We start from the raw sequence: 13,890 nt of genomic DNA on the forward strand, positions 1-13,890 counted from the left end.
ATGATTATGCTTTGATATGTATCATCCACTTAATTTGAAAGGGTGGGGCTTTGATAATTTTTAATTAAGTCTAGTAGCTGCATCATAATAAGCAAGTCATGCTGGGAAATTATAGATGGCTATGCAATAAATCATAGGGCATGAATTCAAAACATAATGCTTAATAGGAACTGCAGTGAAGATTGTAAATGGAGAATGTGCTGTCCTTTGTTGATAACATTTCTAAAAACTGATAAAAACTGCATGAGACATTTCATGAAGAATTTATCTTTTAAAACATTTATTTAATAACTATTACTTGCTGAACGCTGAATCACATTTTTCTCTTACTTAGAATGAACCTTTTATAATTCTGCATTATTTTTCAGGTGATTTACAATCATATCTGTAAAAAGTTTTTAAATGTTTCCTGTTAGGTAATACTTCATAATTCTACAAAAGTTAAATCTTTGTATTAAAGCTTTGTATGTGTCTTAAATTTTCTTAAGTTTCTCTGGAAAAGCAAATTATTGTGATAATTTTAAAGAAAAATATCACAGTAGAAAAATTATATATGAAATATTTAGATAAGAAATTATACAATATTGTGGTGAAATAACCCATAGGACAAGTCCCTTTGCAAAGTATATCTGGATTTGCAAAATAAATGCTACAAACTATCCTTTTTTAAAATTTATCTCTGTCAGTACAGCATCATTATACTGAAAATTAGATTATATCTTATAATTGTTAAGGATAGATTAATTTGTGCTGCAGTAACAGATAGTCCAGAAGTTTGGAACTTAAAAGAAGGAAGGTTTACTTATTTCTTCTTCAAGGGAATTTAGCTACAATTCTGGATTAATTCTCTAGGGCAGTTTGTCCTTCAAAAGATGTCTCAGCATTATACTATCATATGACATCCTATTTCCATAATTCCTAAAAGAAGAACGTGCTTGGAGAGTCTATTGATTTAAACACAGAAGAAACTAAATTTTTCCATCTAGAAATGATTTTTATCATTTCTCACTTTTTTGGCTAAAATGAATCATATAACTTAACTTCAAGGGGGTATACAGAATACAGTGCTTGTATGTGCTTGACGAAGAAGAATGCAGCTACTGGTATTACCCCTGATATACTCAGTCTTCTTATTGTATATATGTATTTATATCTGTATCTATAGATATATAGTAAAATGCTATCCTATATGGCCCCAATTTAGTAGATAAAACAGGTCTCTTTCTTCCTCTTAAACAAATTATAGAATAATTGAATGGCACTCCTTTTTACCTTATTTCCTTTCCTTCCATTTCTTTCTAGTCCCTCTTTCTTCCTAGACAATTCTATCCAAAAGGCCATTAGGTGGAGTCAAGCAGGTGCCAGAAGGTGCAGGGTCAGCACTAGTCCTAAGTGGGCTGTTAGAACCCAACCTGAGTGAGAAGAGCATCCAGAGGAGGAGGGGTGGCCTGGCATGGAATTTCAGAGTCACTGAATAGTGTAAAGGGCAGAATCACATAGGTTGTATGAGACGGTGGAAGCAGAGGCCAGTACAGGATGTCAGAGCACAAGCAGAACAAAGATGGACACTCAGTATCCATGAAGGCAGCCAGCCCAGTGTGGAGTGGCAGAACCAGGCCCGGTTATGGAAGGTTTCTAGAATATGGAGTAGCCTGAGGCAGGGTGTCAGAAAAGGGCACAGTGACAAAGATACCCTGTTGGGGCAAATATGTTAAGAAAGAAAACTAAATTAAACCCTGAGGTATTGTTTGCAGATTGGAAGTTATCAGTGTAATTTTATGGTGTTCATTTTAATTTACTGGGTTTAGTTATTCATGACAGTAGAAACCATATTTATATAATTATACAAGCATGGAATACATCACACTCTAGTTAGGACATCATTCTTGTGGATGTACATGATGGTGGGCTTCACTGTGATGTTTTCATTTATGTACATAGGAAAATTATGCCATATTCATTCCACTGTATTTCCTTTTCCTATCCCTTCTTCTTTCCCTCCATTCCCCATGGTCTAATCTACTAAACTTCTATCCCTGCATACCTTATTGTGGGTTAGCTACACATATCGGAGAGAACATTTGATCTTTGGCTTTGGGGATTGGCATATTTCACTTAGCATGATAGTCTCAAGATCTATCCATTTACTGGCAAATGTCATGAAGTGATTCTTTATGACTGAGTAATACTCTGTTATATATATATCACATTTTCTTTATCCATTCATCTGTTAAAGGGCACCTAGGTTGGTTCTATAGCTTAGCTATTGTGAATTGAACTGCTATATACATTGATGTGGCTGTGTCACTGTAGTATGCGGATTTTAAGTCCTTTAGGTATATACTAAGGAGTGGAATAACTAAGTTAAATTGTGGGTCCATTCCTAGTTTTCTGAGGAATCTCCATACTGCTTTCCAGAGTAGATGTACCAATTTTCAGTCCCACCAGCAACATATCAGTGTACCTTTTCCCCCTACATCCTTGCCAACATTTATTGTTGCTTGTACTCTTGATGATTGTCATTCTGACTGGTGTATGATGAAATCTCAAGTGTAGTTTAACTTGCATTTGTTTAATTTCTAGAAATGTTGAACCTTTTTTCAAACATTTGTTGGCCATTCATATTTCTTCTTCCATAAAGTGTCTTTTCAATTCTTTTGCTCATTTATTGATAGGGTTATTTTTTGGGGGGGCGGAGTATTAAGTTTAAATCCATATGTAGTAGAATGAAATTTAATCCCTATCTCTCACCCTGCACAAAACTCAACTCAAAGTAGATCAGGGACCTAGGTATTTGACCCAAAACCCTGTACCTACTAAAAGAAAATGTAAGCCCAACATTCCAACATATCAGCTCAGGAAATGACTTCCTGAATAAGACTTCTAAAGCACAAGAAGTAAAATCAATAATCATTAGTTTGGCATCAAACTAAAAAAAACTTCTTCACAGAAAAGGAAACAATCAAAAACATGAAAAGGAAGCCTACAGAAATATTTGCCACCTGCATCTCAGATAAAGCATTAATTTCCAGCATAAATAAAGAACCCAAAAAATTTATGGTTTTTAATTTGTAAAAGTAGATATAAAAATATAAATGTAAGGTGTGTGAATAGATAGCTGGATTTATGTCCATATCCACAAGTATTATTAGCTCAATTTGCTGGAAAGACACCAAGAGTGGGAAGACTGCAACATCAGTAAGTCCATGTAACACTAAGATCTTGGTTTCATTTCTTTTTTCTTTCATTTTTCTTTTTCTTTCTTCTTTTTTTTATGTGTATGTGTGGGTGTGTGTATGCTTGTGCACACTTAGGATTGAACCCAGGGCCTTGTGTATGCTAAGCGTATTCTCAGTCATGGAGCTCCATTTCCATCCCCAGATCTTGGTTTCTAACACCATCTCTAATAAAAGGAAGCAGGCATTTTGAAGAAATGGTGGATTCCAGGGCTGTGATAGGAAAAGTAGAAGATGGCCCTGAAGAATCTTGTGCTAGTAAGAAAAGAAAAGAGGACTATGTCTAGAGCCCAAGAAGCAGAAGCATGCTTGAAGAATCTCCCACTGTTCCACATAGACAAACAATTTGAATAACAGATAGTGATCCTAATAGATCCTGACCCATTAAATAAAATTGGAAAATATGGATGAACATTTGGAATAAATAAAAAATAAATAAATTGAACATCTAGTGAAGAGCAATTTATTTACTTAGCCTCAAGTATCTCTTATTGGAAAAGTCTTACATGTACCACTTGAATCCAGTCATCAAAGTTAATGTCACCAGTAATGGATCAAATCAAAATCTTGTATCCTCCATGTGACAGAGTGAGAACATGACATCATTCTCTGATATTCTGTCAAAAATGCATCTATAGAATCTAATTATGAATATCAGAAAAATCCTAATCAGAAGGTACCATACAAAATATCTGACATTTACTCTTCCAGAATATCTAAATTTAAAAAATTAGAGAACTATTCCAGATTAAAGTAGATTTAACAATAAACATGACATCTAAATATAATATTTGATTCTGAACTGAACCCTTGGGCTATGAAGGCTATTTTGGGGCACTTGACAAATTTGAATGGGTTCTCAGAATTAGATAGTAATAATATATCAGTATTGATATCCTAATTTTGAATATTAGATGTGATGATATATAGAAGAATCCCCTTGATTATGGGAAATACACCCTAAGGTATTTACAGTAATCAATATAATTTTGTCAACTTTATCTAGATGATCTAGCAAAACATTTGATATGATACTTTTGATTTTACAGTAACTCTGAAGTTGGTTTAAATTTTTAAAAAAAGAAAAAATAGAATATGAACAATGTGTATATAGTTGCTTTCCACACAATCATGAATAATAATATATAGTATCAACCACATTCGAAAAATAATCATAAATGATTAATAAAATAATAATAATAAATAATAAAATAATAATAATAATAAAAGAAAAGGTGTTTCTGTGTCTTTAGTGCATGTATGTGGAGGTGTGTGTATCTTATTTTCTACTTCTTCTAGCTAAATAAAATTGACAATGTGCTTTTTTAGAATTCTATGATATTTAAGATTAATGTCTTCCTAGTATTGTATAAACTGTAGGATTTTTCTCAAAAAGCTACTTTAAAGTTATGTGTAAAAGTTCTGAAAGAAAGCAATTTTTAATACTGAAGCTTGGCATATTTAATATAAAAATAGTGATGTAGTGATGAGTTTGAACAAGAAATTAAATATTGATATTAGATTTTTAGACCTCTCAATTTTTTGAATCTCCTTGCAGATTCAAATGCTCAGCAAGCTTCATTTAAAAAGAAAAAAAAATAATGTTCATAATGTTTTTCACTCAGTATAATAACAACTTCTGTTAATTTTCATTATATAGTTAATCATCCTTACAGAGAGAAAAATGAGAGAATGTTTATTTTTGCAAAGTTCAGAATGACCTGATATAACTTCATCAGCCAAATACCAATGTGCCCTATACCCACTTTATTCACAGAGAAAAAATAGATGCAGATTAAAATAGAATCGTTCCAATTTTTTTCTGAAATGATTTGGTAGTCTTCAAAATCATTTTACAATGCAAAAACATGAAGGGTAGTAATATTTCTATTTTAACTTCTTCATTTTCTACAGCTAAAGTATTTTAATTCTAAGAGCCAGAAAGCACCCATATTTCTAGAGGATTTGGAGGAACCCAGGATGTATATATACATACGTACAACCTACAACTCTGGTTTCTAAGTAAATACTGGCACTTCCCCACCCCCCCACTCTTGACCTTGAAGAGGGACTTCTGCTTCAATCTGTCTCCACATGAGCACCACACAGGATTTATGCAGGCTCCACAGCAGGAAGTAGTCTACTTCTTTATGCAAGGAGAAAAGTGGGGATGGGGCTGCACTGCAGCAGAATCTCCTGAATACTCTTGAGGCTAAAGCTCTTTAGGATTCATTTCTCCCCAAGCATGCCCTTACCAATGTGCTTTTCATCCAGCAGTGGTCTGCACTGAAAAGGATTGGGCTGCAATATTAGACACTATCAGAAGCACCTTGTGGCTACCTCATCACATCCACCTGGTGTCCCTCCTTATCCCTGTGCCAGTTACTCTCCACTTAGGAGTTTATTAATATTGCTAATTCCCAAGGCCATGCCTACTTGCCTCCGTTTGCTTTTATTTATTTATTTTTTTCTTCTGCTTTGATAAAATCCTCCCTCCCTTCCCTGTCATCTCATAACTCTTCTTTTCAAAACCCTACTCCTTCAAAACTCATCTCAGTGCCTCCTACATGAGGCATTTTTCAGTCTCCAAAAAGTAATGGAATCTTCTGCCTTTGAATTCTAAATTGTACTAAATACTTCTCTTAATGTAATTATGACAATCCACATAGAATAATACTCATTTCCATGCTTGTCTTATCCCCTGACTACCCTTCCTCACTGCATTATAATATACCTGTAGTAGCAAGGACAATTTCTAACCCCTCTAGTGTCCCTTTAAGTATCCCACATGAACACTGCACACCACACTAAACGTATTTGTGTGCAAATTTTTTTTTAAAAGAAGGTTCTTTGTTTCACTCCATCATATAAATTGCAAAGGTTATCAATGCCCAGAATCAGAAACATAGCTTTGATCTGGTACATCCCAGCAAAGATTGATGTCAGAAGAAAATGTCACTATTTTATTTCTAAGAGAAGTCCAGTTAGTAGTTGAAATTTTCCTCCCTGGACCTAGCAATTGAACCCAAGGTTGCTCTATCACTGAGTATATCCTCAGCCCTTTTTATTTTTTATTTTGAGACAGGGTCTCACTAGAGTTGCCCAGACTAGCCTCAAACTTGTGACTCTCCTGCCTCAGCCTCCCAAATAGCTGGGAATAAAGGTGTGTGCCACCACACCTGGTAATAATTGATATTTTTATATGAGTATAAATGTTCCTTCACAAAACAGAATTTCATCCAGATCCCATAAAGTCCTTCGTTTTGATGGAATCATAGAGAGTCTAAATAGTAACTTTCATACAAAGCATATATTTTTATATGCAAAAAGATTTTTTAAAATATGGCTATTGCTAATTTTGTCATAGGTCACATTTTACATCTTTTACAGTACGTTAGAAATATTCCCAGATGTCCGGAATTAGATCATTCCATAAATAATAGATACATTCAATATTATACTTATCAATTTTTCTACCATAAAATTATTCCCCAAACAACAAGACGATGCTGCAAAGACTGATTACTCCAACCCAGACTTTCAGAATTGCCATATTGTTGTTATAATTAAGACCACATTGGGGCTTATCTGTGCAAGGATCCTGACAATAGCCCCAAATTGCTGATGTAGCTTTAATGTGGATTGGGGCAAGAAAATAAATAGCCTTTATGTCTGTAAACTTAACAGCTATCTTGCAGTTCCTCGACATGTTATGCTGATGTTGTAGAAGTTTTTTTTCTTATCATTTTTCCAAAGCCAACTAGTTAATTCCAATGTCAAAAACAATTCAGAGTTTTAAAATCACAGTTTAAATAGCATACATATGTTCACAATGAAAGTAGTGTAAGTAAACAAGCATATTTTGGGTGGAAGCTTATTAATTTAGTATTACATATAAAGGACTGTTAAAATAATGTTATGTATGTGCATGTGTGTATGTGTGTGTGTGTGTGTGTGTGTGTGTGTGTATATAAACACGTGCTTGAGAATTAAGAGTGAATAAATCTGGCGCCTCAGGGAATGAGTAATATGAGTGCTCATTTACTTTTTCCCAATCCAATTAGTGTGTTTTAAGATTCATTTCTATTCAAATCCTAAACTTCTTTGCAGGAACTGCTGGGGTCACGGAGCTATATGATGGAAGATAGGATATGAACTGTGACAGATGGTTTCACCTTCATGAAGCAGGGAACATTAATGAAATGCTGTTTAATGCAGGTTGTTCTGATATTGAGACCACATTCAACACTGCGTAAATGATTCTAAATTGCCATGAAATTCTCACATATACAGCCTACTGATTTATATGCCAAGTAGAGAGATGTCCTTAAACATAAAGGAGGAGACACGTGAAGCTCAGCTTAGGGTGTGGCCACTGGAATCAAACTGTCAATAAAGTGAGCAACAAATTCCTCCAGGACCCTAGCTTAACAACATAAGACTTTTCACTTTCATAATTGGCATCAGAAATAGCAGTATTAAGAAACTGGACTTCTAAATTCCTCATCATTACAATGGTCACATCATTTAATCTGTTGGAGCTCATCCACTTAATATTTTTTAACTCATATGACAATTGTGAACACAAAATGAGGCCTCATCATGGAGTACTTATAATGCAGATAGCACATAAAAAAAGATTTCAGAATAATAATCCCCACACCATATTCCATTGATTTAAAAAGTTGGATCTGTTTTGCCCTTTAACATCTCTAAAATCATTGTGTGGATCTTAAAATTGCTATGGCCAAGTTAATGACATAGTTGCTATGTATGTAAACTTCTGTGTTATTCCTGGTGGAAATTGCAATCCCATGTTGCTTCTGCCAAAACACAGATGATCAAAAACAGCTAAGGACCACTGGAGAAAGGAAAAGAAATTCTAGTTGCTTGCTTAAGATTTTATTAACACCTTTGTGATAATTAAGAATATAAAAGTATCAGCGCCTAGAGATGAGTATCAGTATCCTGGAAGAAAATTCTGGAGATGGCAAAAATGAACTTTTTTTAAAGAAATTCTGAGCCAGGCATGGTAGGGTACACCTGTAATGCAAATGACTCAGGAGGCTAAGACAGGAAGATCTCCAGTTCAAAGCCAGCCTCAGCAACAGGGAGGCACTAAGCAACTCAGTGAGACCCTGTCTCTAAATAAAATACAAAAAAGGGCTGGGGATGCGGCTCAGTGGTCGAGTGCCACTGAGTTCAATCCCTGGTACCAATAGAAAAAAAGAAATTCTGTGTCACCCACACCTTTGATGTCACAGAAAATGATGCAGTGTAGGAGAACGCACACTTCAAGGAGTATGAGTTAAAAAGTGACTCAAAAGATCTTAATTCTGAATGCAACTTTTTGGAATATATTTTCTTTTAATGTGTACAAAACTGTGATATAAAACTATATAAGTTACAGGAAGGTATTTCACTAAGCACATAATAAAAACTAGGGTTGAGAAGAAAGTATTTTTCATAGTTTAATTTTCATCCATTTTTTTCCTTTGGGACATACAATACATTGCACAGCCAATGACATCTAGATTTGAAGAAATGTAATATTATCATTACTTAGTGGCTTTTCCAGTAATGTTTTGGAAGATCAAAAAGTATCATTCGATTTTAATGTTCCTATAGCTAATCAGCCTAAAACCTTAAACATTAATATAAGTAGTACCTTAAAACCTGTAATTAAGACTTTCAATTTGGGGGATAACATTTATAAGCACACTCAGTTTTCTTCAAGCACAGAGTCTCAACGCACCTGTTTCTTCTAATTAGCAATCACATGGCTTCTTTGCACCTCATGTTCAACTTCTCTGTAGAACAATGGCCTCATTCTTAAAGGTTGCCCATAGTCTTCAAAAGCAAGTATCACATCTACCGCATACTTTGTATTTTAAGCTAGATTAAGCTAGAAATATGTAATATGACTTCCTAACATTGTGCTAGTAACATGCTATATGCTAAATAAGTAGCAGTTATCATTGTTGTTCACCCTGTTCGTTCCAAGGAGCAGAGAATGGGAAGGTTCCTGTTGGCTCTCCATTTCATCTGCTGTCACTGTCCATTTTTATAGGTGGAATGCGCTGTCCAAACACCAGTGCTCTGCAAGAGGTGCGCAGCTGTAATGAGCATCCCTGTACTGTGTACCACTGGCAAACTGGTCCGTGGGGCCAATGCATCGAGGACACCTCAGTGTCATCTTTCAACACGACCACGACTTGGAATGGAGAGGCCTCGTGCTCTGTTGGCATGCAGACAAGAAAAGTTATCTGTGTACGAGTCAATGTGGGCCAAGTGGGACCCAAAAAGTAAGGGCTTTAGAAAGACAGCAGTAAATCCTCTGGTCAGCCATGCAGAGGATTGGCTCAGGCTTCACTTGCTTCATGAAATGGAACATTTTGATGCATGTCATACCTGTCCTCAAGAGTAAGATTTGTTTATTTTGAATGTCAGCTGCTGATAAATCTGTAACAGCTTTGGAGTCTTGTACCTGAGATCCATAAATTCTATAGGAATCTTTCTATCTGGTACCGACTTTGTTTTATAGAAGCACTTTCTGCTTTTATTAAGCTACCGAGGCAATGAAAGAAGTACTTGCTGTAGGCCTGGCTGGTCAGTAATGACAGTACGGAGTTCTAGGAGTGTAGGTCATCCATGACCTCCTATATATCCGGAGGTTATGGAGGCTGCCAATCTACTTTAATTGGGTGGTAGCCTTCTGTGACCTGCCTTTCATTTTCCCTAGAAAATACCATATAAAAATACGGAGACCAAACTTATTATATCCACCAATGGTTAAATGAATAAGCCATTTACTTCCAAGAGAGAGCCTTGAGACAGAATGAGTGTTATGATTAAAAAAAAAAACTATCAGTTTCTCAGGATTGTTACAAATAGTTTTATAACAAAACAACCATTTTCTAGAAGGTAGGACAAAGAACCAGAGTTGGCATATTATATATGCCCTGTGAGAAATATAAACAAAACAAGGAATGGCACAACCAGGTAAGAAATTCTCAGAGAAAATTAATAAATAAAATCTAAGATCTATTCTTTTGAGAGAAAGAAATTTATTTTTTGAAATTTAGAGAGCATAAATTTTCAAAAATTCAGATCCTCTCAGCTATGAAACATGGGTATGGCTATAAAGGTATAAATATGTTCTCATATTTTCCAAATAATCTGCCAAGTGGTCAAATATTGTGGGTGATCTTAATTAGTTAGGACCTACCTAACTAATTCTGGTCTCAATTTTCAAAATATACTTAAAGGATTTAATGAAAAAGATTACTAATACAATCACACAATAAATGTTAGAAATTGTTATTTTCTCTTGTAAGTTTTAGATTCTTCCTAGTCTTTCCAAGGAAATGAAATAATTTATCTGGTATATAGAAAACTCCAGAGTGATAAATAAGAACCCCATTATGAGTTGTTTTATCTGGCTAAGGCTTCAGATATTAGAGATGCTTTTAGCCCAATAATTTTTTCATTTATATCATTTGAAATTTGAAAATATATTGGAAAATGTATACCAAAGTGATTTGATAAATTGAGTCTCTTCTGTGTGCTTGAGAGTAGCCCCAAACTAATATGTTAATATTATAAGTGTCTGATGAATCCAACTCAGGAAATGAATGTACAGTGGTGGTAGCAGCAGAAGAAAGTCCAAAGTCCTGAAAGATCCTGGTTCTTTTTTTTTTCCCAGACACCTAGAATGTATTTTATTTACTTTTTTTTATTTTTTAGCAGTTCAGAAATTTATTCTGTGATTTTCTAAAGTAATGTGAAGAGCTGATTACTTGCTAATAGTCCTTACACCCCTTCCAAATCAGAATTTACTATTGATGATATCATCCTCTTACTGGAATTAGAACAAAGGTAGGAATATTCACTAGAGAGGTGCAGGGACAACCTTCAGTGGTGCATGATGAGGGTTATTATGCTCTGGACAGTAAACTCACTCTCTTATTCTGTATGTGTTTGTACAGTTAGTCACCTTTCAGAAGTTGTTGTTGACATTTCCTTCACTTATACAAACTACAACATTTTTTTTTTGCAGGCTAATTGATGTACATGTGTACAGGCCTATGCTTAAAGGAGACTGCTGGATTAAGATCATTGAATCAATCATGAAAGTCCCGTGTTGGACCACCACAATAATTCATTAAAAAGTTGCTTTGCATTTGCAGCCTGTATTCAATGACCTGAATACATCTATAGATTTGTTAAATCGAATGGATTTACTTTGCCCTTAAAATTCTGGAAAATTAAGCAAGTACTTTGAATTTGAAAGAAAATGTTATTGCCCTTCTCCCTAAATGCTGGGTTAAATTCAATGAATGTTTTGCAATACCAGCCATTTGAAACAAAAATGCAAATAGAAAGCTTGTTTTAAACTTCTCTTAATAAAATAGATTACTGTGCAATGGTAAAATCAATGTTATTGATCTTATCTATCCTTCCAAGTAACAAACTTCAACTCCTATCACATCTGTTTAATTTGACCTTGAATAAGATTTGGGGGAAAATCGATTTCTTGATTTAAACCACAAACACTAAATACAAACAGTACAAGGGAGAAAAGGAACATGTTGACTGAACCAATTGCCTCACCAAAGGAAGTCTGAATTCATTTATTGAATCTAATCTAGGCTATATAATTTATCTTTGTGTGTTCATTTAACAACTTTGTGGTTAGTAATTTTGTTGTCCACAGTCAGCCAAGTATCTTGCTGTGGCTATTTCTAAACTAAAACAATATTTGGAGTTTGTCAATGATAAGATTGTAAATCCCATTGATTTATTCAGGACTAATATTTGAAGACCATGCAATTGAGTAATGCCCTCCCATTGTTAAAGTTATAAAATTGCCTCATTGAAAAGGAGTGCTTTCAATAATAATTACTGACCAATGATTCCATACTCCCAAAAGAATTAACTGGATTACATGTGAGATTTTGCCGTATAACATTTCCTGGCATGCAGTAAAGTTATAATTCTAGTGATTTACAATTTGAATTATAGCACCACAATCAGCTTATATGTTCCACACTTAAATTTCTTATTGTCCATGACTTTGAATAGTCATTGTAATGAGGAAAATCCAAACTTACCCTCAATGTAAACCAGAGAGATTATTTTTTTGAAAGATTGAATACTATATATTTTTAAAATCCACTCCCAAATAAGCCTAACTATTTTATATTTTAAAGTAAGAAAGAAGAACATATATCTATACAATTGAATAAAGCATGATATTTATGTATTTGAAGGTTTTTTAGATAAATATTGTCAGATATATAAAAAGTAAAATGTAGAATGCTATAAAGAAATTAGGTTAATGGTGTTGATTTTTTTTCACTTATAGTTCAGTTCTGAAAACATCTCCCAGGAAGGATACTTTAAAATCTTCTTTGTTACTGATTATTTATTTTATCTATAGTCACTTTTTGTTCCAGAAAAGATATTTTAGCTTATAAAAAATTAAAAATATTTAAATCTCTAAAACTAGGTACAAAATGGAAGAGAAAATAAAAATCAATACAGTAAATGAAACCAGGAAAAATGATGATTTACGAATTTTTATTTTATTATTTATTATAAAATATATTACTGTTAATACAATATTGTTTTTGAGCATGAACTGTGTAAAGAATATACTTCATTATAAATTTGTTTAAAGGTATGCATATTTTGTAAAAAAGAAATATAGAATAACCTGGAAACTCATAATAGGCACAAAACCTATTTAATTATAGAGAGATATAAAATTGGGTCCTTAAATTGGTCATCTGAATTCCTACAAAATTTTTTATAAAGCACGAAAGAAAACACATATTTATTGATGGAGAGATTATTATAGTGGGAGAACGTAGAATTGTTATATTTGATTCTAGGTAGCACAGGTGCTGCTCTGAAATCTACACATTCTGTCTTAAAAAGTTTTACTGAAATACAATTTGAAATAATTAACTGAGTTAAATGGTTCTTGACAAAAGTAGAAAGGCTGTCAGAGTGAAATAATACAGACTGATGGTGATTTGACAATTTTGGCAGTGAAAATTCTAAAGTTAAGTCATCTGGCTTACTGTGGAGCCCTAATAATTTCTCTTTTCTTTTTCTAGGTGTCCTGAAAGCCTTCGGCCTGAAACCGTGAGGCCTTGTCTGCTTCCTTGTAGGAAAGACTGTATTGTAACACCATATAGTGACTGGACACCATGCCCCTCCTCCTGTAGAGAAGGTATGGTCTGCAGAGTTTCTTCAGTTTTTTCCTTAGAAAAAATGCATTCAACAGAACTTCCAGATTCTTCTGACCAAGCCTTGTTTGTGGGTCTTTTCTCATTACGTCTGGGAAAGATATCAATACCCTCTGGGTGACTTATGCAAATAACTGAGCAAATTTTCTTTCCGTGTCACAAATAATACCCTCTCCTGTTTTCTTACAGAGGGCTGTTATAGTCCTGGTTTGGCATGAATGCCATAGCATTTTGGTTTTCCTCTGGAAATGTATTGCGTTAGAGTACCAGACAAATGAGTTTTATACCAAAAACTGACTTGAAATTTTATGATATAGATCAAAGTGAAAGCATTCTAGACTTTATTATATTAATAATATTTGATTTTACTTAATTCTAAAAGAATGTATACTGGTCTT

The 13,890-nt window shown here is 34.0% G+C and overlaps 1 protein-coding gene across 3 annotated transcripts in view; it reads left to right on the forward strand.

Moving 5' to 3' along the window:
* Positions 1-13,890, forward strand: part of Thsd7a (thrombospondin type 1 domain containing 7A) — a 399,002-nt gene that overhangs the window by 301,611 nt on the left and 83,501 nt on the right. For all 3 annotated transcript variants that reach the window (XM_078040341.1, XM_078040342.1, XM_078040343.1), the window contains exons 8-9: positions 9,307-9,541; positions 13,361-13,476. In XM_078040341.1, coding sequence (XP_077896467.1) covers positions 9,307-9,541; positions 13,361-13,476 — 351 coding nt within the window. The remainder of the gene's footprint in view (positions 1-9,306; positions 9,542-13,360; positions 13,477-13,890) is intronic.

Source organism: Ictidomys tridecemlineatus, chromosome 2 (assembly GCF_052094955.1).
Source record: "Ictidomys tridecemlineatus isolate mIctTri1 chromosome 2, mIctTri1.hap1, whole genome shotgun sequence".
In the NCBI taxonomy this organism is placed as follows: Eukaryota; Metazoa; Chordata; class Mammalia; order Rodentia; family Sciuridae; genus Ictidomys; species Ictidomys tridecemlineatus.